The sequence below is a fragment of the Colius striatus genome, chromosome 4, assembly GCF_028858725.1.
Source record: "Colius striatus isolate bColStr4 chromosome 4, bColStr4.1.hap1, whole genome shotgun sequence".
NCBI classification, from domain to species: domain Eukaryota; kingdom Metazoa; phylum Chordata; class Aves; order Coliiformes; family Coliidae; genus Colius; species Colius striatus.
In genome coordinates, this window is record NC_084762.1 from 20,600,419 (window position 1) to 20,627,780 (window position 27,362).

At 41.1% G+C, this 27,362-nt stretch overlaps 1 protein-coding gene across 1 annotated transcript; it reads right to left on the minus strand.

The window, feature by feature from the left end:
- Positions 1-10,643: 10,643 nt before the first annotated feature.
- On the minus strand, positions 10,644-26,477 carry EEF1E1 (eukaryotic translation elongation factor 1 epsilon 1). Its single transcript, XM_061995986.1, has 4 exons — positions 26,323-26,477; positions 24,589-24,789; positions 18,467-18,562; positions 10,644-11,298 (listed from the first exon to the last, which is right to left on the minus strand). The coding sequence occupies exons 1-4, from the start codon at positions 26,428-26,430 to the stop codon at positions 11,158-11,160; spliced, it is 546 nt and encodes a 181-aa protein (XP_061851970.1). The 5' UTR covers positions 26,431-26,477; the 3' UTR covers positions 10,644-11,157.
- Positions 26,478-27,362: the final 885 nt, after the last annotated feature.

Genomic DNA, 27,362 nt, shown 5'->3' on the forward strand with positions numbered 1-27,362 from the left:
ACCCCTCTGGGCAGCCTGTGCCAGGGCTCCGTCACCCTCACAGTGAAATAGTTTTTTCTTATGTTTAAGTGGCACTTGCTGTGTTCCAGCATCATCCCATTACCCCTTGTCCTGTTGCTAGCTACTGTAGAAAAAAGGGATGTCCCAACCTTCTGACACCCACCCTTTAGATATTTGTAAATGTTAATAAGATCTCTCTATCTATATTCAGATAAATCAGTTTGCTTCGGGGGGGTAGCAAGTTGGACATGTGGGCTACAAAAATTAAGAGCATCAGGCTATTTTCAGCTACACAAAAAAAAAGCAAAAATTACGTGATATGCCTGTACATTTATTTTAAAATCTTGTCAGAGTGTTAGGATATTCCCAATATACTTCCTTCCTCATAGGCTGTAACTTTCTTCTGGGACTGTTTCCATGCTACATAAACTCAGTAACTTTTAGAACAGCATTCTATTTAGGTGATTACTGTTTGGGTGTTGTTTTGGTTCTTTTTTTTAAGAGATCTTATTAATTTGCAATACATATCACGCTGCTCAGTGTCTTTCTACGGTCCATGAAGAATGAACTAGAGCACATATTTTGTTACGGCTGCTGCAACCGTCAGTGTCCTGACCTGGCATACTTGAAAGGAGCCAGTTTATCTGGCACAATTACTGTTTTATTTGTAGAAAACAGTAGTAGTATGTATTTCTTTGTTAGAAATTAGTTGTGCTCTTCATAGCTTTTACTAACACCAGCAGTTGCCTGGCAGGGGGGAGGGGAGGAATCCTTTTTTTATTGTGTGAAGCTATCACATCAGACACAAAAAATGATCCTATTATTAAATTGTATCACATCATTACATCTCAGAAAGTGCTCACTGAAATCACTATTTTTTTGACAATACATATAATCTTCTAAACTCAGCCTTAAAAATGAGTGGATTGTTTTTGTTGAAACAATCTCCTCCAAAATCAGTCCAGATAGGGTTAGAATCTGTTCAAATGAATCTTATATTGGGAAGTGTTCGTTACTTCAACTAACATTAAAATCAGCATAAATATATAATTTAAAATAGTTTTTCACTCCTTCACTGTTACATAGTCTGCAAATATTAATCAGGCAATCAGCAGAGGTAAGAACTGGTATTTAGAAATACCATTCCCTTCCGAGTATCTTTCTTCCTCAAAGGTAACCACCTCTTGCAACCTATAATTAGTATTTCTATTTTTCCACTTGGATCCAAAGTACATAAGCACTTGACAATCACCAGTAAATTACACTACTGCTCATAATAATATCTGTAGGAGATTCCAGCTGGCTTGATGATCACTGATAATTAGGGGTAGAATTGTTCTAATGTTAATTCTCTCCCTTTCCAGTCTAGCTGCCATCCTTTCCCAGTCTCTCTCTCTCAGAGACAATTCATTTCTTCCCTTAAGCCCTATATTCCAGCTATCTTTTTATTTGCCATGGAGGAAAGCCTGTAGTTAAGGGGGTTTATAACTACTGCATTTCTAGGAAAGGGTTCTTCTGTCATGAGTAATGTCAGGTTCAGAATTATGGGACCGCAACAAGGGCAAATCCTGTGACAGATAAGTGCATTGGTTTCTAGGTCTACTGTCCTGAAACCATTCCTCTTTCTTTGAATACTGTTCATTTGTTTGTTTGTTTTTTTTAAAGAATAGGCAATCTTTACTGCATTTATGCCATTTTTTTTCCCCCTCCTGCGTACTCTCACCGCCCCATCAAGCTTAGTCTCAAGACATATTTTAAAAAATTAAGGAAGACTTAAAGAGATGATGGCTATAAAAAGACAGTACTTGTGGAGTCCCTAACCTGTCAGTTTGTAGGAAGTAGTCATCAAGTCACAAAAATATGGAAACAGCTATGGCTTGGAGCATGAAAATCAACATATGTAGTCATCATATATTTTTTTGCAAGATAGGCTAAACCACCTCTGTCACTTTTGCCGTGCAATGGAACCCGCTTTCTCTTTTAGGGATCACCCTGCCACTTCCCATTAGCGTTAGCAGCACTCCGCATTGCAAAATCTTCAGATGAACGTGCCGAGTCCTGTCATTTCCCCCACAGGCTGTCTAGCGATGATAATCCACTAAAGGATTGTTGCATCCAAGTGGCGGGGTCCTAGTCAAATGCCGGCAACAGGCAGGGAAACCCAAACCTGTTGAGGCAGACATCTGCTGAGATGGGAGGAATTGGGAGTGACGGCCCTTAAGAGGGTGAGGCGGGGGACAGATTTTGTGCCAGTAGAATAAGTCCATGGGCTGCACCCGTGATGGGAGGCCGAGCCCATGATGGTGATGGCTGGAAGTTTGCGGGCCGCAGTGCCAATGCTGGCCAAAGCAGGCCCGGGGCTGTGCAGTTTGGAGGAGTGTCTTGTCAGATTAGCCATACGGCTACTGTATTTGATGCTCAACTTGGACAGACAGGCCTGCCAGGCAGAAACTGCTCAGGCAGATGATGCTAGGGAGGACAAACATTATCCACCGCAAGACTAAGAAGACAGATGACACCCAGCAGGAACAGCAAGCCAAATCTGCAGAATCCACAATGCAGCTGGCTAGCCTGAGGCTACCTGCCTCTGTGAAGTGGAATAGACATCACCGACGAGCTGTCAAATTAGATCACCAGCCTAGAAACGCTGAAAGAGATTTAGTTCTTCCAATGGAGAAGGGAAAGTTTAATAGACGAAAATCTTCCTAAAGGGGCCAAGGTAGCGTGGGAGGGGAAGGGGGAATCCTACAGATGCAGCAACATTGAAAAATTACTCACCTCCTGCCTGCCTGCTGATTGAGAGATGGGGTGCATGGCGTTCTGCAGCAGCCGCCATGGCTGTAGTCACGACCAGCACGGAAAAGAAAGGCCACGCCTGCAGGAACGTGCACAGAGCAGCAACAAGTAACCTTTGCTACAAAATCAATTCTGCCCCCGCCCCGCTTTCCCCACCAGAACGATATCTTTACGTATCGCCCTGTAGCATTGGAGACGTGCAGCGGTGGGATACAAAGACCCAGGCTGAATCCAAAAGCTTCAACGCGGCAGAGGTGCACAATGGCATCTCCCCTCACAAGTCCTGTGCAATAAAATCCAAGCAGAAAAAAAAAGGTGTGTGGAATACAATTCAATTTTGATAAATCCGGAACAAAAAAGATTTCCAAGTGAGTAAGTGTGTGCTCAGGTGTATGGTGAGTATAAAACCTGGCCTTCCCGATAGGGATGGCAGCAGCACGATCCAATTATAAATGCAAAGAATAAATACTGCTCTTAGGGGGAAAATACTAAATGTATTAATCCATTAGGCAGCTGCATCATTCCAATTACACTTTGAAGTTAAAGACTGTGAAGCACACTAAAGATTAAAAGAAGCGATAAGATTGAAAAGCAAAAGGAAAAGAAAAATAGGCCTACAGATCCCTTTTCCTAGCAAAAAGTTAAAATGAGGTTAAAAAAAAAAATTACATACTAGGTTCTGTATGCACATACAATCGTAAAATCAATTTATAGCCATACCAAGGCAAATATACTTGGAGTAAAATCATGATAGTTTCTCTGTTTCCAACTTCAGCATTCATGTAGCAGACAAACCATGAATCACCTGCTGAGATGCCAACAGAAGACGGTAGCACATCAGCAAGAATATGAAATAGACCACTGAACAGAAGAGCTTACACTGGATTTTTTTTGGTGATTTCATAGTTGTGTCTATTCCTTCATTTTCATCTCTCTCAACTAATCTCTTTTTTAAATACTTTTGCCGCAATCTCTTCCAAATCTAGAGCTTTTTAACCAGGAGGAGAATAAAGATGCCCAAGTTCTTCATCTGTAATGTTCCACAGGTGTATTTTATTTTATGGCCAAAACCATATTAAAATTTTTAAGTCACATCCTCATATAAAATACTTAATGTAAATTCAGTGTCTTAATTGAATTGCGAAGTACTCACAACTTTAGGGTTTCATCTCTCTGCTAGTGCTCTTCTCCACGCTGAAGAGTCTGGATTACTCTTCCATCAGCTATAATTGAAATAAATGTATGTATGTGTGTGTTGGAGAGAAGAAAAAGCCAAGATGAAGCATTATTTTATCAAGATACTCCAGTAAGCTGTAACACCTATTGGGAAGTTTAAGATGTACCTTACAAAAAAATAAGTTCCACATTTCTAGGCCTAAGTTCTTTCCAAAGATTCTGATGGTAATAGGAAATTCCTGGGAGGTTACTTCAGTTGAAATGCGTCTTGAAGAAGGTGGAGTAGGCTACAGAGAAGGATTACAAGATTTAAAGCAAAAAGGTGAAAAGGATGTGAAAACACTACCTCCCCCTACTACAGGAAAATGGCTAAGATGCTATAGCTAGGAGACTTCACTCCTCCAAATGCTACCCCTTCTACCTAAAGAATCTTTGGCAATCCACTAGGTGCAAGCCTCTTGAAAGTATGCACTTTCTGTGGGTGAGCAGTGAAGAAAGATAACAAAACTTGTTTGATTGGGCTGTTTCAATTGTTAACCAGAAGTGATCTTTTCTGTGTGGAAAATTGGGATGCCAACCCAGTAGCTAAGTTGCTGACGGCACAAAAGGAACTCGACAAAAAGCACTATTTTTAAGGTATCATAAAAAAAAATCCTTTATGCCTCTTTCAACCTGGCTTGTCTGCAAGCAGTGGTCATCTTGGTATCAAGGGGAAAAAGACAGGGCAAAGCGTTAAGTGTGAGATCTCACTGAACACTTACACTTACAATTATCACATTTATTTCACTGTTAAATTCTTCAGTTGCTGAAAGGTTGTCATGCAGCACTATCTCACCATATGGCAACAACCTCAAGTCCTAGAGGCACATACTTAAAAGACCATAACATGTCAGGCCCCTTGAATAAATTCGATAGAACAATTATGCAAAATAATAATACTGCAATGATGAGATACATTAACAAATGAGAGTGTCACTGTTCACGAAATGCTGTGAAAATAAATTCCACACATCAGTGTGGTCATCATCATCATCAAACTGCAAAAGTAAAATAACATCACAGGATTTACTGTGCCCTTCAGCAATGGAAATTTTAAGAAAGGAGAAACGGGTTGCAAGGGAGGAAAGTCGCTTCTACTAATGTTCTGAGAAAGTATAATAAACTATTACAGAAAGAGAAGCAGTAGTAGCTTTAGAAACAGCAGAACATTTACCCACACACACTCTTTATACAGACTATCAATGTTCATTTGAGAGCTCACCTTTTCTGTTCCTCATCTGTAAATAATATGAAGTGTCGTTATAAAAACATTGCATATCATTTAATATCAGACGAAACTACATTTTTATTATTTTTGGGTTTTATTTTTTTAACGGATTTGGTTGTTCTTGATGATCACTTCTGATCATCATTAGGCAGAAAGAAGGAGAGGAGAGAAAATCAATTCCATCTCGTTTTCCCAATCATCCCTCTAAAGGCAAAATCTCAATTGATTCTGCTTTGCTTTTAACCCTCAGCTCTCTTGTCTGTGCACTAGACAAAATGGAAAGGCTTAAGTTAGCATATGATAATGACCAAATGCCTTTTAGATAGTACAGAGTTAAATTTTACCAATCTACTTTAAAATATTTCATGTGTTAGCTGAACTTTTTTTTTCTTCTTTTTGACATTTCAGCAGCAAGTAACACTTCTGTTCTACACCAGAGAAAATAAAACTGGCACAAGAGGCTAGGGGATACTGCAGCAGTAGAGTGCAGCCACCTTGAGAAATCCCAACACTTGGAAACAGTGGCAGCTAGGGATTAATAAAACCACTGTGACATCATTCCTACAAAATTTGTCTGAAAAGATGACAGTATTGTTTTCAGCAATATTTTTAGCTCTGGTACCAATGTGGTGTTCTTCACTGTAACCTAAGATGCTGTTTCCATGGATGAAGGCTTACACATATGTGTTACAAAATGTAAACCATTCTCATTCACCGTAACATCTATAAACTCAAACTGTAAGCTGAATGCAAGACTTCCCTGACCAAACACACTTAGGATTCCTACTTGTGCTCCCCTTCAGAAACCAAAAATAGTTCATTATAGAATTTAATAGAAGTGCAGGTAAGTTTAAGTCTCATCATCACGTGCTACCAGCCATAAGTGAGGGAGAAAAGTGCAAACTCACTTAGATATGTGCTCCTACGAAACAAAAGTTTGCATGAAACATTCTCCAGCTCTGGGTTTGGACCCACCTCCAGCCCAGTCAGGTGCCAAGGTGGCACCTCTGCCATCACTATTAAAGGAGGGAAATCTGAGCCGGAATAGGAGGTGGAGGAGTGGTACAAGATGGAGGTGATCATGTGGACCCCACAGCCAGAAAAAGAGGAAGGAAGGAGGAGCACCAGACTGGAGACCCCTCTGCAACCTGTGGCGAGAATGCAGCTATGCCCCTGCAACCCATGGAGGGCAATGGCAGGGCTGAGAGCCACCAGCAGCTCTGGGTGAGTGCACCTGGATGGGCAGGACACTGTGTGAGGAGGCAGCCGTGGCAGTCCGTGCTGGAGAGCCTGCGGGCCGCAGAGCAGACTCACACGACAGGCAGAGAGGAGCTGCAGCCTTTGGGATGAACGCATGGCAGAGTGGCTTGTGCAGGGCTGCCCGGTGTGTGAGGGACCCTGTGCTAGAGCAGGGAAGACCAGCAAGGAGTCTGTCTGCCTTGAGGAGAGACAGGGCAGGTCTGTCTGTCTCGACTTCCCTGTGCACAGAGTGAAAACAGAGGAAGGAGGTGTGTCACAAGAGGTATGTTCAGTTGGTATTAACTAGTCCCTCTTCCATAATAACAGGCTAATTCCATTAGTGCATATCACTGTCACAGTAAGTAGCCACGATGACCACTTATGCAAAAGTCAACAGCGGAAAAAATGTGGGAACCCAGACAGAGCTCTCATGCAGGAATGTTGCTGTGCACGTCTCTGGCTATAGGGAGTGCCTCAGCTTGTCACTGGTACCAGAGTATGGCAGACAACACTTGTGTTCAATGTGACCTGGTCAATGATCTGCTCTGCCTAAGCAGAGCTTAGGGAGGAAGTGGAGACGTTAAGGAGTATCAGAGAGTGTGTGATGGAGATAAGATTGGTGGAGCCACTCCCTAAGGCAAAATCAGCAAGTGGAGGCTCCACAAAAAGCACAGGATCCCCTCCTCTATTGCCACCAGGAAGGAGGGGACCAAAGATATGGGGGCAAATGGGAAGAAGCTCCTGCTCAGGGAGGCAGGCAAATCTCTCCCATCCTCTGTCACCTTCTTAGCTCCTCTTACAGAAAAGGTATGGGGCCCTGCAGGAGGAACTGACTGATGGAGAGGTAGGTAGTTCACCCAGGTCAGAAGTGTCACCAAGACCAAGTTGCCCTAGACCAAGCATCAAAACTGGCTCAAAAAAGAAAACCGGACGTTATCACTGTTGTGGTGACTCCCTCCTGAAGGAGACATAGAGGGCCTGATATGCTGTTCAGACACACTTCATAGAGAAGTCTGCAGTCTCCCTGGAGTGTGGGTTAAGGATGTGTTATGCAAACTTCCCACCCTGGTGAAGCCTTCGGATTATTATCTGGTTTTGGTATTTCAGGTGGGTAGCGATGAAGTGGCTATTAGAAACCCAAAAGCAATTAAGACAGATTTTAGGACCTTGGGGCAGCTGCTTAAGGGATCAGGAGCACATGTACTCTTCTCTATCCCTCCACTGGCAGGGATGAATGAGGAAATTGACAGGAAGTGCCATCAGATGGATTCTGGGACTGGTGTTATCAGCAGAGATTTGGGTTTTTTGATCATGGGTGGATGTACAAAACACTTGCCTTGCTGACAGCAAATGGAATGCATTTATCTCAGAGAGGAAAAAGGATTCTGGGGCAGGAGTTAGCAGGGCTCATTGATTGGATTAGGTTAAGGGGCAAGGCCAGTAACACTGACATTGCTGTTGGGGTCTGCTATAGACCTCCCAACCAGAGTAGTGAAGTAGATAAAACATTCTATAAGCATTTGGAAGAAATATTGTGGTCACTTACTGTTCTGGTTTAGCAAGGAGCAGCTTTTGGCTTAGTAACAGGGGGAGCGGGTTGCAGTGAAGACCCGGTAAAGAGTTTTTGGACTCTCCCCCGGCTCCTGGGTTCAGACCCACCTCTGGCCCGGCTGGGCCAATCTGGCCCCTCTGCCATCACTATTTAGGGGACGGGAATTGGAATGCGAGTCAGGAGGTGTATGAGTGATACAAGATGGAGGTGACCACACAGACCCTTCAGCCAGAGAAGGAGGAAGGAAGGAGAAGCAATAGACCAGAGACTCCTCTGCAAGCCGTGGCGAGAATGCAAGCTGTGCCCCTGCAACCTATGGAGATCCATGGCAGGACTGAGAGTTACCAGCAGCTCCATGTGAGTGAGCTCGGATGGGCGAGGGACTGTGTGGGGAGACGGCCTTAGCCCAGGCTGTGTTGGAGAGCCTGCACGTCACAGAGCAGCCCCACACGAGAGGCAGAGAGGAGCTGCAGCCTTTGGGATAAGTGCGCGTCGGAGCAGCCCGTGCAGGTCTGCCATGCGTGTGAGTTACCCCACGGACTTGCAGGGAGGACTGGTGTGGAGTTCACCCGTCCTGAGGAGGGACAAATGGCAGAAGCTATCGGGAACAGACTAACTGAAATCCCCACTGCCTGCCCCCCCGAACCGTTCGGGGGGGACAGGGTAAAAACATCGGGATCAGGGCTCTGAACCCGGGAAGAGGGGAGGTGTGGCAAGAAGGTGTTCTTAAAATGGCTGGTTGGACTCTTCATTGATGTATTACTCTGTGTTGTTTCATTTTGGTTATGTTCTGGGTTTTTGGGGGTATGTTTTAGTTGATGTTGCATTAAATTGGTTTTTTTTTTCTGTTTTCTTCCCCAAACCGAGTGGCCTGGTCTGCTTTGTCCTGAACCTTAAGCGGCAATTAAGCTCTCCCTGCCCTTGAGCAATTCTCAGCCACTTCGGTACACGTGGCTAATCGTGGTCTTTGTTCCCTGATGGGCCTAAACCACGACACTTACCATTGTTCTTGTTGGGGACTTCAACTTCCCAGGTATCTGATAGAAATAAAACACAGCAGAGAGGGAACAAACCAGGAGGTTCCTGGAATGTGTGGAGAATAACTTCCTCACACAGCTGTTAAGTGAACCAACCAGGGAAGGAGCCCTGCTGGACCTCTTGTTTGTGAACAGAGATGGTCTTGTGGAGGATATGGCAGTTGGAGGCCATCTGCAATGACCACAAAATTATTAAGTTCTCCATAAAGATGTTAGGAGGCAGGTCAGCAAAACTGACACTTTGGATTTTCAAAGGGCAGACTACAACCTGTTTAGGAGGTTATGTGACAGAATCCCTTGGGAGTCAGTTTGGAAGAGTATAGGAGTCCAGGAAGGCTGGACACTTTATAAGAAGGAAATCTTAAAGGCCCAGGAACAGGCCATCCCCATGTGCTGTAAGACAAACTGGAAGCAAAGAAGACTGGCCTGGCTGAATAGGGAGATGTGAACTAAAATCAAGGAAATAATGGAGTTTATGGGCTCTGGAAGAAGGAGCAGACCACTCACAAGGGGTACAAGAACATTGTTAGGTTATGTACGGAAATAATGAGAAGGTCAAAAGCTCAGCTAGAAGTCAAACTGGCTTTGGAGATACAGGGTAATAAGAACAGTTTCTATAAATACAGTAGCAATAAAAGAAAGAGCAGGGAGAGCCTCCATCCTCTATTAGATCCAGAAGGAAATTTGGTAATAAAAGACAAGGATAAGGCTGAGGTGCTTAATGCCTTCTTTGCCTCAGTCTTTAGTAATAACAGCATTTGCATGGGGGAAAGTCAACTCTCCAAGACAAGAGACAGGAGCAATGAGCAAAATGTCCCCCCTACAATTCAGGAGGAGATGGTCAGTGACCTGCTGCTCCACACTGATGTGCACAAAGCTATAGGGCTAGATGGGCTATATCCAGTGCTGAGGGAGCTAGCAGGGGTGCTCACCAAGCTATTGTCCATCATTTACCAGCAGTCCTAGCTGACTGGGGTCCCATCTGATTGGAAGTCAGACAATGTAACACTCATATATAGGAATGGATGGAAGGATCATCCAGGAAATTACAAGTCTGTCAGTTTGACTTCAGTGCCCAGGAAGCTGATGGAGCAGATCAGCCTAACTTCTGTTATGCAGCAGATGCAGGACAATCAGGTGATCAGGCCCAGTCAGCACAGGCCTATATGAAGGGCAGGTCCTGCTTAACAAACCTGATCTCCTTCTATGACAGGGTGACCTGCTTGTTGGATGAAGGAAAGGCTGTAAATGTTGTCCACTTTGACTTCAGCAAGGTATGTGACACTTTCCTATAGTGTTCTCCTGAGAAATTGTCTGCTTTTGGCTTCGAGGGGCACACACTTTCCTGGGTGAAAAGCTGGTTAAATGGCCAGGTCACAGGACCACAGAACCTTAAGGGTTGGAAGGGACCTCAAGAGATCATCTAGTCCACCCCCCCTGCCAGAGCAGGCCCCCTAGAGTAGGTCACACAGGAACTAGTGTTATCCATGGGCAAGTGAACTAACAGTTCAAACAAACAAGCAAACATCATTTTCTTTACTGAGGAAAAACTAAAAAGTCACAGCCAAATTAAGACTACAGTTTTAAAATAATTTATTCAGTCAGATAAATACTTTGTAACATCTGCATGTTCCCTTTTTCACATTCTTGGCACACAATATAGCTCTTAACTCTTACAAAACTATTGTAAACATCCATGGAAAATGAGAAGTGGGACGTACGTAAAAACTCAATAAATAGTAATAGGAGTGAATCATTGATGGAAAGTAATACTTCTTTCCTACAAAGACCATGTAATTACACTTGAATGACTAACTGAAAGAACTTTTTGTTTTTAAGAAAATAGCAAATTAAAACTCAATTCCCACCTTTCTACCATTGTTGCATTTAATCAGGTACATGTTACAATTCATTAACTAGTTCCAATTCTCAAATGAGCAACAGCAATTCAATACAATTGTATTATTTGAGGCATCACCAGTTTTGGTTCAGACACAGAGGGTTACAAAACAGTATTTGTAAGTCAGTGGTTTTGGACAGCCTAACTCCTAAACTTCCAAATACCACTCTAACATGACATTAGACTTTCCTTAATGAGCATTGGTGTATAATCTGTTCTTGAGAAAGACAACATTAGACAGATGTTGTCGGACACCTGGGTAATGTTGAATGTGGTTGAACCAACGAGACACATTAAGGTATTTCTCCTTTTCTTGCACGGTGAGTTCAACCTGCATGGAGAAGAAATAAAAGGCACCACATCATCATCACTGTAACATGTGGCAAGGTAAAATAAAAGCAGGGAGTTTTACAGCTGATTTCAACTCACATAAAGAGCTGTAACAGTCCAGCAGTATTTTATCTTCAGTTCACATCTTAAAGCCCCAAATATGTATTTTGTTTTAACTTACTCAAAGAAACAGGCCCAGAGGGTGGAATATACATTTGTATGATAGAGGAGAAAAGGGCGTTAGCTTGCTTGAATTTAATGCATTTATCTGTTGATGGGGTCAAGCATACAGTACTGGAGGGTGCAGGGAAGAGTTCCACAACAGGCAAAAGTCCTTCATGTTAAATTTAGCAAGCTGTCTTGCCTCACAGGCAAAGCAACTACTTTGTATTTCAAGGTGTATTATAAGTACAGGATTTTTTTTTCCTAGCAGTTTCAGACTGGATAGAAAAATTGGAAGTTGTTTTCTACTTTGAGCAATAGTTATACAATAGTTACTAAGACACAGCTTACCATTTCACTGTTCAGGTATGGTAGTTCACATTATTAAGATAGCAATGGCATGATTCAAATTACTACAGTAAACCAAACTGGAAACCTGTCCACGCTTCACAAAGTCCTCTCACTTACTCCTACCTTGAGGTCTTGTCCATCAGAGTTGGAATCAACAGCACAGTCATTGCTTATTTTGACCCAGATCTAAACAGTTACAAGATCAGCTGCCTCCAACTACCATATTAAGATACTGCAACAGCTCCTTGCCACAGGAGTTGCAGCTAAGATTAATGAAAAGCTACCTTTACTTTTATCAGGACTGGCTCAGTCCTACAATTCCAGATCTTAACTATGCCTTTCCAAATTAGCATCATCATGTCTTCAACATCCTCAAAGCTTTGCTGCCAAGTCTCCTATTACCTCAGTCTTTCAAACCAGCTGCAGAACTATTCCCATCATCTGTATTACTGTTCCTTGATTAGCAAAATTTACATCTCCTCATTCCTCTGTAACAAAGTTAGCTCATCAGTTTGGACAATAATCTGTTTCCTCATGTTAACCTACTATAACTGAATTACAAATGGAGTAGTCCTCAAAACTGACTACAAAAACTGATTCTGGAACAAAACCTGATCTTCACATAGTCTTGCCTCACCAGTATTTACATCAATCAGTGCAGGATTTGCTTCAGCAAATTTGCTTTCAGCTAGCTAAGTTAACTATCAAGCTTAAGTCATCTTGACAACATCTGTAGTCAATGAAAAAGGGCATGCCTGTAGAAGACAGTTTTAACAGATAAATCACTAGGTAGACATGCTTAATATTGTTCCTGTTTAGACTTCTAAAGCTAATCATAGTTAATCCCCTCCTCAAAAGCTAAGTTGATGATATATTCCTTATATATTGCTATCTATTCCTTTTTCTGCAAATGTCAGATTTCATGGATAATACAGGTTCATTGCAAATTTCATCTTGGGCACAGGACAGCTGGAAACAAATATGTTCCAACAAAACTTCAAATCGGAGGATGAGCTACACATACTCATTTACTCGTCTGTCCAAGTAAAAAGCCAGTCTTCAAAACTAAGTCTCATGTTAAATTTCACCTGGTGACACACTAGTCCTTTAAATTTCAAGAGCTGCCTATAGTAGTTGCTACTTCTCCTTACAGTCCTCTCACACAGCCCAGCACTTGGCTTCAAATTGGAAGGCTTTAAAAATGTAGAGGTAAAAAAACCCAACGAAATAAGGATATGTATGTTCTAGAAGATGAACCACTGGAATAATACCAAGGAAGAAGAATTTCAAGGAGTTGCAGGCAGGAATTATAATTCAACATCCAATAACATTAAAGCTCCATTAACACTAAGTTAAGAGCACAGCAACTGTTGCAATACCAAAAAGCAGGGATCTTGCAGCTGCTCCTAAACCCAAGTAGCTCTTCTCCCTATGAAACTCACCTGCCAGAATACAAGCATAGCACTGCACATTTATTTCCACAACTACTTCTGCAATTTTGACCTACTGTTACGAACCTCAGTTCTGGCAGTATGAGAAAGTCTGCTTTTCTTGATGCTGGCATGCAAATCTGAACACTATTTCTACAGCTGTATAGTCTGATAGAGGTGCACAGACAAATCAATTAAAACACAGCCACGTATTTTTGCTGGCCTAGAAACAGAAGAGAGGTGATCGGTATTAGCCAAGTGGAACAACACTGATAGAAGGGAAAAAACTCCACAGTTTTTAAAGGCATTACAAAGAAAGAGTGGCAGCTATTGACATGTAACACTGAGTGCTCCACAAATCACCTAAGCTTCTGCAGGTACAACATATTCAGGACAAAACTCCCATGCAGTACCATTTGGGAGAAGATGCTTTGATCACCTGCAGTTTATGATTATTAATGGCAGTTTGAAGCTGGTGTTTGGTATGAGGCTGTAGAACCACTTCGAAATCAACACAGGACTAAGAGTGCAATGTGTATAAGGCTATATATAATGTGAAGAACTTTCTTATGAGGAGAGGCTACAGGACCTGGAACTGTTCAGCCTAGAGGAGACTGTGGGGGGAATCTCATTAATACAAGTATTTAAAAGGTGTTTGTCAAGAGGATAGGGGGCATTTTTTTCTGTTGTCTGCAGTGACAAGAGTAATGGACAAAAGCAAGAAGTTCCAAGAACAAGAAGTTCCACTTAAACATAAGCAAAAACTATTTTATTGCAAGGGTGATGGAGCTCTGGCACAGGATGCCAAGGGAGGCTGTGGAGTCTCCTTCTCTGGAGGTTTTCAAAACCGACTTGGACATGTTACTGTGTCACCTGACCTAGGTGGACCTGCTTTGGCAGGGGGTTGGACTAGATAATACCCAGAAGTCTTTTCTAACCCCTACTATTTTGTGATAAATATAAGTTACTGAAAGTAAAGTACTTAAGCATGTGCAGATACTAGAAATACTGTCACTTTAAGTTCCCTGAGCGTTGTACACTTAAAAGTTGTAGTTACAGTATCTTTTTTCAATGTTTTTAATGAGGAAGCACTTGCTTATGAAAATGCTGAACTAAACTTCAGATTTTCCAGCAGATGCACTATTTCCTCCTCATAATTTTATACCTATAATTCTCAGATCTTCGCATTTCTCTGATGGAGATAAAAAAATAAAGTCTGGAAAACTAGTCCTCCGCCATTCTGTTAATCTAGTGAAAAAATATCTGAAGGACAAAACAGACAGCTACTCTAATAACAAATCCCCTTTTTGTACTCTAGGCACAACAAGCAAGATATTTTTACTTATTTACATAATGTACTCTATCAGTGAAATATATTAAAAAGCACTTTGTGGCATGCTCTACTTTTTACTCAGAACATAACTCTTAGGTTAATTGTTTAGAGATCAGTTCCATGGCATTTTTTACAACATTTTGTTAGATGGGTATTTTCTGTTCTTCCTCATTAAATTAGATAATTCCCCCAAGTTAAGAAAGGCTGCTGTTCTGCTGTTAAAATAATTATTTGCTATTAAAGCAATTATTTTAATAGCATAGAAGGAGACACTCAATTTGACAGGCTTTTTTTTATGTCACGGAAAAAAAAAATCTTATTCTTCCACCGCAAAGCTCACAAAGGGTAACCAATGTGGTCATCAGACAATGCAACTAGAAGAGTTTCTGGAAGGGCTATAAATATACAAGCTTTAATTATATTTGCTTGCAGCAGCATTGGGGATGCAGGCATAAATTCTCATTCCTGCACCCTACAAGTGCATGTAAAGTCTAAAAACACCTGCCTACAAGTTCCTCAGCATCCAGAAAAGCTACCATCTCATTTTTAAACTTAGCCTTTAGATGTGAAGGAAAGAAAAACACTACAACAGTTGAGTAGTGTATTTCAGGAAACGTACTTGCACATAGTTTTGACTACTTTAATACTATTCATGCTTAAAATTCTTTCTTTAAACTTTTATAATTCATGTAAGTACCATTATACTAGATATAACTTTTAGAAGGAAAGCCAGTATCCCAGTACTAACTTAAGCAGCATATCAGTGAATACTAACAAAAATTTGTGGTAATCTGTTTCTTGCAGGAAATGTTCATTATGGAAAAAATTAAATGGAAAATAAACTATTGCAGTCATTAATAGGTCAATATCAGTAGCTCTGACTCAAAGAGAACTTAGTTTCTTTTGTACTTGGCTGCACTTGATTTGACCTAAAAATTTTAACTGAGGCTTCCTCTGTTTGCAGATGTAAATTTCACTCATAACATATTCTCTAGATTTTTTGAAGAAATTTCCAAGTGAGATATATAGATTCAAGACTACTACTTTTGTTGTGACAAAATTTTTTAAAATACGAAACAAGGTCAATCTTTATATAGAGTATTTCTCCTAAACAGAGCTGGACTTGTGCTGTTTTAGAAGTCTTAAGAATAAAAAGCCTAGAGAAAACTTTTAAATAAAAAATGAAAACAAGTTCATTACCACAGAAGGAATTTAATGGTTATTGATTACCTGAGCTATCCTCAAGCAATGCTTCCAAATTCCTGTTTTCTCTGCAATCTAGTCTTTAACCTAGTAGAACTTCATCATGCTTATCCACAAATGTATTTAAGTAATCGAAGTGCCTAAAGACAACAATATTTATAAGGGCTACACGGAGACATGGAATCGCCTATGACAATGTAAATCCCATTGACTGGAAGAGCTTATTAAGACAGTATCAAGCATTACACAATGCAAGTGTCTGTGACCTGTATTATGGTGTAGAACAACATGTATACGATTTAATTCCTGTTTTATTATTACAAGTGTCTAAAGAATAGACTCAAAATAGACTCAGCCTGCAAGAGGCCTGCAACACTACCTGTCAATCTGCCTCTCAGTGAAATACTAACTCCTTTCCCACAATATGGATTTTAAAACATGTAGTACCATTGTGCTTAAGATAACCAGAAAGGAGGGGAAGAATGAAAGAAAGGCATGCAACAGCAAAATTCAGTTACTGCTGTTCAGCAGACATTGCAATTAAGTTCAAATGGACAAGCCTGGACATTGCAGAATCAGGTTCCAGCACTCACTCTGGATAAGAAGAAGGGCAAAATAAAGGTGGGAGGAATACAAAGATGTATGATCTATATTCATAAACACTAAGAAATGAAGATGAAACCACATGTGAAGTGAACAATAGTACTGCATCTTAAAAACCTTTTCAATGAAACGTGTATAAGAAAGTTTTGGAAGTTTTAATAATACTTGGCTCATTCAGGACAATCACGATACAACAGCTTTCCCTGCTGCCCCTGCCCCCCCCCGCTCCCCTTCCTGCAAAGCTCAGGGCAGAGAAGCAGCTCTAAAAACCAGAAGAAGTCACAGGATTCCACAATTCAAGATCTTACCTCTTCAAGTAAGTACTGTTAGTAAGTTCTGAAACCATTAAAATACATGGAATTCCTAGCTAGTAGCTTCTAGATGTTTTATCCTTTATTTAGGATAGCCACCTCATTATTTGCCTTTTATACCTTTACAATTCAGAAAACTACCCTCAATGAAATCAAACATTTCAGAAACAGATGCTGTACTACAAACTTGTCCCAAGTAGTATCTGGATGGTTGCAGGCACCCAGGAGCACTAAGTCATTTGTTTTTACCATCTGCTCTATTTCCCAAAGCAATAACTTGTATCTTTTTTCTTGATTAGGTGGTCTACTCTAGAGCAAACTCTAAATTTAATATATGCTCAATTTTCCCCTGCCTAAGTTTTTTTATTTAAAGTAGTCTCATTTGAACTCATGATCTTACAGGATACACTTGTATTTTTAGAAACTACTTATATGAGGGGTTTTTTTTTGTCTACGTATCATATGTGAAAAGTAACCTATTCTGACATTCTGACATTCTAGTCAGTGCATCTATCCTACCGTTTAAGATAATTTACAAGGCAAGTATGATTTAACAGAATTAATTCTAAGTGACTTAATCTAATATGCTTTCAAAAGCCTTCTGAAATTAAGCCTCCTTTCCCTCTCCTCTGCTTGACACTTTCATTTGAACTTTTACTCCTGGACAGTCAAGATACAGATACTTAAGTTCTCTCTCACTTTTGGTAGTATTTCATTACTTTCTCTCCCCCACACCTTTTTTGAAGTCCAGCATTCATGTACTCTTCTCCCAGAGCCCTGCATTTAATTGTGTAAAGTAACCATTCGCCCAGTTCATTGAATTCACCAATTCCCAGACACACATGCATGTCAGGGGCATCTTTTTCTGACTATTCTCACCTCCCCAATTTTCTAATGTAAAACTGACTGATTATATCTTCGTCCATTAATTTAACAGGCCTTTTTGTGAAAGTCCTATAGTTTATTTAGTAGTACCCACTCTAGAGAAGGGTGGCTCATTTACAGTCATGTTCAAGCCACCCAAATACAAACAACTTCTACTGCTTCATCTTTACAACTTCATCTTCACTTGGGGTTCAGAATCAAGGTGTAATGACTTCTAAGCACTTCATAGTAAACCCTGAGCTGACTACAAAGAACCTCAACACCTTCACTCAGTACAAATTTGATTCTTTTTTTCCCTTCTAAGCACAAGCTTCCCATGTTATTTTAATACTCTGTATGTTATCAAGTCTTACCATGAAGCCTTGAAACACAAGTCACATTTTGTTATGGCTCATACTACTATATGCATTCATCCTTCAGGAACTTAATTTATGTGCACCTTTTATAGCAGCAGCAGCAGCATTTCTTCAACTTTAACAAGGTGAGTAATTTCAGTTCTGACACATCCCTTCAGTTTCATTTATCTATTTCCCCGTGTAGTTCTGTAAGCAGTCATGTTTCCAACTTTGAAAGGTTAAGAGCCCTCGTACCTAGAGGCACAAGGGTAGGTATCATCCTTCCTACATTACATAGAGGAAACTAAAACATCCTGGACACTACAAATAATACACTTCTTTTGATAGATCCACAGCTAAATATTAAAAAAAGGATACAGAAATAGAACAACTAAAACCCAAGTTTTACATGAAGTTCTTGTGTGAAATCGCTCCATTTCTGTTCTGTAATTGTTGTTGATCAGTAGATCAACAGCTTCTACCACAACAAACTGCTCTTTAGATGAGCAGCAATTTTGACAGTTGTACACATAAAGATAATGCAAAGAACACTTACCATGACATGATGCAATCCATAGTACATCAAAATGTCTGCTAAGGTAAAAATGTTTCCTGCAAGATAGACTTTATCTTCAAGGTGAATGTTAAGATCCTAAAAAGAAGAAAAGTCATTATACTGCTGTAGTATTAACTTTAAGACAAACTATTAAGGCAATTGTTAAAAATAATAGAAAACTTCCTCTGCAGACTATGCATATAAAATAAACATCAGCTTTAATTTATCTCAACTCAAAGAAGAAAAGCATTAAAAGAAGAAAAAATTCTAAAAAATTGTCAGGATAATAAATTAAAATATCATTCTTTGACAGTGAGAATTCAATAAAAGTTAACTGTTTGTCTATAAACAAAATGCTGGCCTGTGATTTTTTTGTAATTCACCCAGAGATACCCACTCAAATTTTTGTAAATACATGCCTCTTCTTGGCTTTCAACTACTGGAACTCAAAAATGCAGGCATTATATATGCTTTCTATTTGTGCATATGACCCAGAAGCATTGCTGTTACACACTGAACACTGGATCAGTGGAAGAGGCAGTCCTGTGAGGAAAAGGGTGCCTATTGCCCTTCCAGCAGCAGCCTCTCCTGCCCTCCAGGACTCACCCAACACAGCTGGTCACTAAGGTTCCAGAACTGCAAAAGCGTAAGAAACGGGGAGACACAAAGGATGGGAGACAAATAACGTGTTTCAGGCCCTATGCTGGAAACTTCATAAGCATCATCTGGTTTGACACCACTTTAATGAATGTTTAAATCACTACTAGCACTTTTTAATGACTGATACCATCAATTCAGTTGTTATCTAAGTCCATAAGAAGAGAGCAGTGCTTCAGCATTTTAAGATCCTGTCTCCCAGTTCCTTATCAGAGGTGGGTAGCAGGCTTCTGTTCAGGCTCAGTGAAAAAAAAAAAAAAAAAAAAAAATCAAATCTGTATTACTGAAAGACTATTTCTCACTGCTTTTTGTATGCTCTGCTGGAAAACAGGAGGCTGACAGACTCATTGCTCAAGTATATCACTTCTGAGAACACAGGCATCACACATCAGCTCTACCTCTATTACCCATCCTCCCTTTTCTCCACATCTTACCTACTTCTCATCCAATTTATGCAGCTTTCTGCCTCCTACTTCCCTCTAAAGAAAGAAATGTAACAGCAAACAACATTATCTACTCTAATTCCAATCCCAGCATAAGCCAGCTTTAGTTTTATAATACTCCTTTCAGAAGTGCAGTAAAACAGTTTACCAGCTCTTCCTTGGATTTGGAAACTCTCCCTGGTTTTCTTCTGTTGGTTGAAAAACCTTGTAGTAAATGCACTTTTTTTACCTCACAGATCTCTAAGCCACTCTCTCCCCTCCATCCCAGAAACAGAGGTAAGAACCTTAAATATAACTATCATCTTTCAAAAAGTCCCTGAAATAATTGTTCAGTTTCAATTATGGCATGTTGCATTTCACAACCTTTTAAATTTTAAAGTAAGTCCAAAGCAAAGAAGAGGAGAGTTAATAATTAACAAACAAAAAGTACTTTTAGCCTTATGCATATTGTGGTTTTTATGGTTCCTTAATTTTACTGATATGGAGATATCCTCAGTACATCTGAATACAAAACTACTTGCATTTCTATTACATCAAGGAAATTTGGGCCTGTTAGGTGTCATTTGTCACATTATCTTTACTGAATGTCACTACTTAAACTGATTCTCTCTATAAAATCCCAGTATTAAAGGACTGAAACAGTCTCGAAAGTCATTTTTAACTACATGAACTTCTTGTTGCAATCTCTCAGGAAATCCTTCCCCAAATTTCAGACAGGTATTTAAGGCTTAACTGCAGTTTGATGCACTAACACACACTGAACAATTGCAGCAATTTAAATTCCATTTTAGGATATGAGAAGGGAAAAAAGCAATAGAAAGATGAGATGTTGCATTGGTGATATACAATATAATCTATCTATATATTTACATAACAAACAGATTTCCATTTACTTGTTTTATGGAAAGAAAAAAAAAATCTTTAATTTACAGTCTGTATCTAGAGTGACAACTCAACACATCCCATCTTTGTCAGACTTCTGGCTACTCCAGTGTCACTTATTATTTTTTAAGTATGTTTTCTAATTGTCTGTAATCAAGTTCATCCATTAAGGCAACTAAATCCCTTCCAGTCACTGCAATTTAAGACAGCAGCTTAGATAACTGACAGTTGCTTCCTATGACGAGTCAGTATTTTACAATGGATCTACTCGAACTCTGATTGTATTTTGGCCATTTCGTCCATATCACCACACTGCTTGTGTACATACTTTTTCACACAAAGAAGCACATCCTTTCAGTCAGCAATATTCTTGAGGTCATTTATGCCCTAAATGCCTTTGTATCACACTATGCAAAGACAAAGAGCTAAGCACTCTCAAATGCCTCAGGAAAGCGTCTGACAAGGCATAACCCAAGAAAAAGATCTTGGGAGCCATATCCAAGAAAAGCAGAACTGTGCTGTTCGGGCATGGCCATGTTTTTAATTCTAATGCAAGACTTCTCTGTGTAACTAGCAAATGATGAGCTAACTCTGGTCTGGAAAAATATTTGTTTCAACATACTGGATCAATAAATGTTGCTCAAATAATCAAAATGCAATCTTTTACACCTGTAAACACAGAAAAATATCATGGTGCTAACAGACAAGGCAGAGAAGTGAACATGGAAATTTAAAGAAATGCTTGCTAGACAAGCTTCCAAAAGTGAGTAGGCATTCTATTTAGCACTCTGACAAAAAATGGTGTACAAGAACTGTAGATTAGTGGCATAGACAGAGCATGGATTAACCTGCTTTACACGCAGGTGGAAACACTAATTTTTCAAACAAGCATATTAAACTAGAATTGAAACTCTCTTTCTCAGATTTCTAATTGGATTTCATGATTACAGCCAGACAGCACAGGAAGTTTGGACAGAAGTAGCTGAAATCAAGGAACTTTTTTTTTTTTTTGTATGACACTGACAACAGTACGCAAAATTTCTTGGTTATAATTATCTGTCAGAAACTAGAGATTCCTACATTTCTGTGGAAGTTTTTCTGTGAATTCAAATACGGGCTCCCTACAATCTGAATGGAATTGGTTAACATCTAAGTAGGTGTTAATGCACAAATGTTTCACAAAGTTTCTCAATTCCTTCCCAGAAGAGTAGAAAAACAATGAGTTATCAAGCACTACAAGTCTTATCTCTCTTTCCTACGCAGATTATCAGTACTCAAACACCAAAGCAGCCAAGGAAAATACTCTCTCATCCTGCAGTAAAGTTAACATAATACCTCAGCTATATTATCACTATTGCCAATACTCATTTCTACATATTTGCTGAATAACGGTCCAGAGGTATTGCACTCATTTATTTTGTCCAGTACAGGAGCACAAATCAAAGATAGCCAAAACCCCAAGAGTACTTTCACTGGACAGTCCTTAACAGTATGGCATTTGCTCTGAATAGATATAAAAAACCTGGCTGTAATGGTCTGACTACTTCATGATTGTTTTCACGTCAAGTAACAGCTTTAACACGTCAGTAAGAACATTTTAAGCACTTATTTTCCTAAGGCCAACAGAAATCTCTTTACATACTGATATTTTTCAGAACCACATCATCTCAGTTAAGGGTTAAACAGAGGCAACCTAAAGTTTATAGCAGAAGTGACTGAACTGTTTTCGGTGCAGCTTATTATAAATTGTGGCTTCAGGCTGCAACTGTCCCAAGACTGTCATTGTATATTCCAGACATGTCGTAAAACTACAGCCTCAGACTTGCCTCCCTATTTTAGTTTTTCTCTTTTTTTCACCCATACTCCCTTTTGGCATAGTATATTTTAATGGTAGACTGCCTCTTTCTCTGATTAATCATAGTGGCAAGAGAACAAATACAAAAAAATCATAATTGCTATACTTTGAAGTTATTAGTGCTGGAACAATTCCACATCAGCCCTGTGACCAAAAAACCTGACTATTCAACATCTGCTAAGAAAAAAAAAATCCATATGAAAATGTTAAAGTGGTAATATCTATTAGAGTATAATTAAGGCAGAGATTCTCCCTTATGCAACACTGATTTTCTCAGTAAGGAAATTTTACTTTGTTGGGAAACATTTATCTACAGATTTGTATTTCAGTATAGTGTCTTTTCTACACTGACAGTGTTGCTAAGGCTAAAACTGAGGAGAGATACCAACTTCAGCATGAAATCATCATATCTCTGTCTGGTTTTAACACTCAAACGCAGTTCTACAAACACTCATGCATGTGCTAGCAAAGCAGGTACCATCCCTTAAGCCAACCAGAGCAGATGTGTTTTGTTATAACAAGACAGAAAATTTGGTTTTGTTTTTTATGATAGAAAGCCCATAAAGGCAAATAAGGGTTAGTTAGTTATTCTCATACTGTCTTTTCAGAGTTTGGAAGAGAACAAAACGCACCACAAATTTGTCTGAACAGCAATTGAAGTTATATAAAACTTGTGATAAAGTTTTTTTTTTTAAGTAATTAGATAGCATGGGCCTCTGGGGTCCATCTAGTCATACCATCTGTTCAAAGTAAAACCGAAAAAACCTTAAGTTAAACTCTGATTAGTCAACACCTCCTTCAATCAAGTTCTGAAAATCTGAAAGTGTACAGCTTCCACACAACACCTGTACAGTACCTATGACTGTACACGTTTTGATAGCATTTGCACACAGAAAATAAGATTAAAAACGTTACAAAAACAGGGAAGCAACGTGAACAAACTCCCGCTTAACCAACAGAAGATATCCTATAGACAAACTGAATTATCTTGATCTCATTTTATCTGGGGTGCAACAGAAATGCTTCTTTACAGCTTTCACCAATTTGATTCCCACAAAGGCATGATATTTCTAGTCCTCAAGATCAAGGTGGCTGTCAGTGTGAAAAGTACAGATTACTAACAAGGTTTTGCTTTGCATCATCTTAAGATACAAGATTTTCCTTGATGTTACGTAACACAATGTTACCTGCTGGACGCTGCTTCTATTTATCTTTGGTTTCTGCAATATTTCTCTAGGTGACTTAGATTTACTACACCTAAAAGTCAAAAGTACTAATTAAGTCTCTGTTAGCCTCAAGTAAAGTCAACCTTCCTAACATCTTGCAGCTCACAAAGCGGTTTCTAAAGCCAGTCTCACCAGCACCACTGGTGAGCATTGCACAACTTCCATTCAAAACACACTTTTAAAACTGGAAAAGGTAAAGGCTTTAAAAACTGCTGTTTCATACACAGTTAGTAAAGAGAGCACTTAACACCGTAAAGCATATTTTCTCTTCAAGCTGTTTCCACAAGACTACATAAAAACTAATTACCGGTCACAGGAAGTAAGAAGGAAAATAAAGTTTTGCCATATACTCCCTGCCATATGGCTGCTCAAACAACAGGGTTACCCCTGAGATTCTCTTTTCTGCTTCTACTCGGTTAAGCAGAAATCAGCCTCAGACTACAAGAAGAGTTTAGCACCCCAGATCAAAGCCTCTATACAAAGAAGCTCAAAGTGAAGGGCAATTCTGCAGAGATTCCTTTACGATTTCACTTTACACGTGCAACTCCATCTAGCAACTCCTTTTGGCATCACTACCACATACCACAACATCAAGCACAGCTGGTATTCCATAACGACCATATCAACAGAAAGATCTCTGAAAACAATCAGAGCAGTATTAATGTGAAACACAATGACAATTTGTTTATAACTGAGGTTTTATGAAGATAGTAAGAGACTAGCATCTTATATAGCTAATGTAGACTAGGCAGCTGACCAATTTCTAAACTCTCTGGAACACCCTAGGTAGTTAACAGCACTACAGCCATAAAACACTGTAAGAACTCTCTTCTTGTATCTCACAGTATAAGCTGTTTTCCCTCCTGTTTCAAGTTGTTGGGGTGGTTTTGTCAATAAAAAAGAAAAGTAGCAAGCAGAGTAAAAACCAGTACTTAATGATACTGTTAAGTCCTCAGTGTTTGTTATTAACTGTTTGTTCATCCACACAGTAGCACCATAAACTTCTCCAAGGTCTTGCCACCACAAAATTCAGTGTCAAGGTAATTAGGCACTCCTTACCTTCAGAATTATTCTAGTATCTTCTTTACTGCAGCTTCCATCTACTCGAGTCACTCTATATTCCAACCACTGCTGAACAACAGCCTTCTCTTCTGCAGTGCTTCCAAGCAGTTGGTCTTTCTTAGCCTGTTTAACTAGGTGGGCAGCTATGGTCATTAATCCTGTCAGACCAGGACCATTGTTTGTTTGAAGAACAGGAACCTACAGGAGGAAACAGAAGTGTAATACTAAAGAATTCAATCAAGAAGTAGTTTCTGTAAGAATAGCAATTTTTTTTTTACAGTCTCTGAACATTAAAGCAATATATTAGAGTTTAGAAGGTATTAGAGATACTTCCCAACCAGCTTTTAAACTAATTTTCAAATTCAAGACTCTATAAAGTCAGTAGCATCCAGTTTCCCTCTGAGAAGACCACAGTGGCCAGACTTACTGAAATGCTTATTCATACTCACTGTCCTGTTCCCAAATGCCCCAACAGAAGTTTGGGGTTCAGTGGTATCAGGGGAGGACCACGCACCATACCTCTAGTTTTAATGTGTGTTTGTTAGTGATGTTACCACATGTTAAACCGGAGGAAAAGAAACTGAAGTGCTGAGAGTTAGAAACAAAACGAATGAATGGAAACTCATGGCAAGACTAAAGTCTGTTCAGTCATTTATGACAGCAAGTGACAGACAACAATTAAAATGCAATAATTTGGAGCTGGGCTTTTTAAAAAGTGTCTGATTGTGCAGAGAAGCCTGTTTATGTTCAGATTTAACTAACATGAGATGCAAATCAAAAGCACAATAGTCTTCTTACAGTTGTACCAAGAGTCTTTGACTACTGCTCCACTTTTCCACTGAACATAAATTCAGAAAAACTATGGACAGATCTAGTTACTCAATTTTTCAGACCTCTGCCTTACAATAACAGCACTAAAATACCATTTAGGTTGACAAATAGGAAGCTTTTGCAAGCAAAAAAATACACATATTGATATTCAGGACTCAAATCACAGACAGTAAATAAAGTGAATTAAAAAAATCCATATAAAAACATAAGGCAACCACACAGCTTGCTTCCCTTGTTGTCTTTCTCAGAAAGAATCACATTAAGGCCTTAACACACTCTTGACACCCTCAGCCCCACATTTTTCATGCCTCAGCTAACTCTCAAGCCATATAACTTTATGTTTCCATACAAACTTCAAATGTCAAGCCATGTGCTTTAAGAGAGCCAAATATTTAAGAGCAACAGCTCTTCACCATAGATGCATTTCTGATATTAATAATGCATCTTCTTCATATAATTTAACCACAGCAGGACGGGCAGCAGGAAAACGCAGGGCTGAGAACGATGCAAGATCAAGTACATTTGAAGTCGACATCTCTCCAATGACACAAGACAACCCTTCCAAAGGCACAGAGAAGGGGCTTCCGGAACATGCTGGAGCATGCTCCAGCTGGGCCACAGCTGGAGACGTTAGGGAGGAAAAGGTGAAACTTCAGCTCAAGGGGAAGGGGTGTCCATGCGGCGATGCGCCGCTCAGGCTGACGGCAGGCCCGTCTGCACCAGAGAGGCAAAGCGAAGCGGGAGGCCCCAGCACCCGAGGCGCCAGCGGTGCGGGAGCCGGTACGGGCACCAGGCCACGCCGGGGAGTGGGGCGGGAGGGGAAGCAGCCAGTAGGGAAGGCGAGTAGTGGCTGCCCGCGCGCGCCGCTGCCCGCTCTCGGCCCCTCCTCGCTCCCTTCACCTTCCGCTCCCCCTGGACGCCGTACTTGTTCCCTCTCGGCAGCCCCAGCAGCTTCTCCAGAGCGCCCAGCTCCCCCACGCCTAACCGCGGCCGCGCCGCAGCCGCCATCTTCCCGCAGCTCCACCTGGGAAAGGAACCGCAGCCACCGGCCGCCACCTAAAAACAACGGCCATTCCTATTGGAAGAGACGACGACCACACCACCAAAGGAACCGTGGCCGCTATTGGCCGGAAGGAGCCAGCCTGCCAATCAGGCGCTGCGGTCGTGCGATGCGTGCGCTGAGCCGGGCTTGGCTTTGAAACGCCCGTGGGGGCGGGGCGAGCGCTGTGGTCACCGTGCGCGCGCCGGGGGCTGAGCGCGACGGGCGGCGCCTCGGCCGGGCCCGGTGTGGGGCGGCCCTGTGGGTTACCCCGGGCTTAGGATTGGGGCAGCGGCCGCCGGGCCAACGCTCGGCCCTCGCCCCGCGGGGAGCGGGTGGAAGCACCGAGGTGGCGGCTGTTTGCCGCGCCGCACCACGGCCCGGGCAGCAGCGGCAGCGGCAGCGGCCCGGCTTCCCCGCGGCCTCCCAGAGCAAAGCGCTCCCCGGCCTGCGCTCGCCTGCCGCGCCTGACAGTCGGCTCATAACCGAGAGTGGTGGCGACCGCCGTTTCCCTGGGACATAACGGCCCTTCACTTCCCGGGGAGGGGCGAGTGGTGGCGGCGGGTTGGTGGCTGTGCCTCTGACAGGGTCAACTGAAAGGAGGAAAGCCGGTGGCCTGCCTGCTGTGGGTGCGAGCCTCACGCCGTCCCCAGGGCTTCCTCAGTTGCTGGAGGCACGCAAGCCCGACCCAGCACGGGGGGTCCCCCTACTCTCGGTGGCTGTACAGCCCTGTCTCGGGAGTTTAACGGGTCGCTTGGTGCTATCGCAACGTGATGCTGTCACAGTAAAGAGGGAGAGGCATCTCTGTCCTCACTCGAGTCTCGTGGAAAACAAGGCTAATGAGATGATACTGCTTATCCATCCGTTTCCCAGCCCTGCCTTCTTCCACCTCCTACGTTTT

What these genes read in the sequence shown, in the direction of transcription:
- EEF1E1 (XM_061995986.1), bottom strand. Translation starts at nt 26,430, where the DNA reads ATGGCGGCTGCGGCGCGGCCGCGGTTAGGCGTGGGGGAGCTGGGCGCT. An exon ending in GCGTCCAGGGGGAGCGGAAG is followed by an intron (nt 24,790 to 26,322) that starts GTGAAGGGAGCG and finishes TTCCTCCTGTAG; the next exon opens with GTTCCTGTTCTTCAAACAAA. An exon ending in ATGGATTGCATCATGTCATG is followed by an intron (nt 11,299 to 18,466) that starts GTAAGTGTTCTT and finishes TTCTCCATGCAG; the next exon opens with GTTGAACTCACCGTGCAAGA.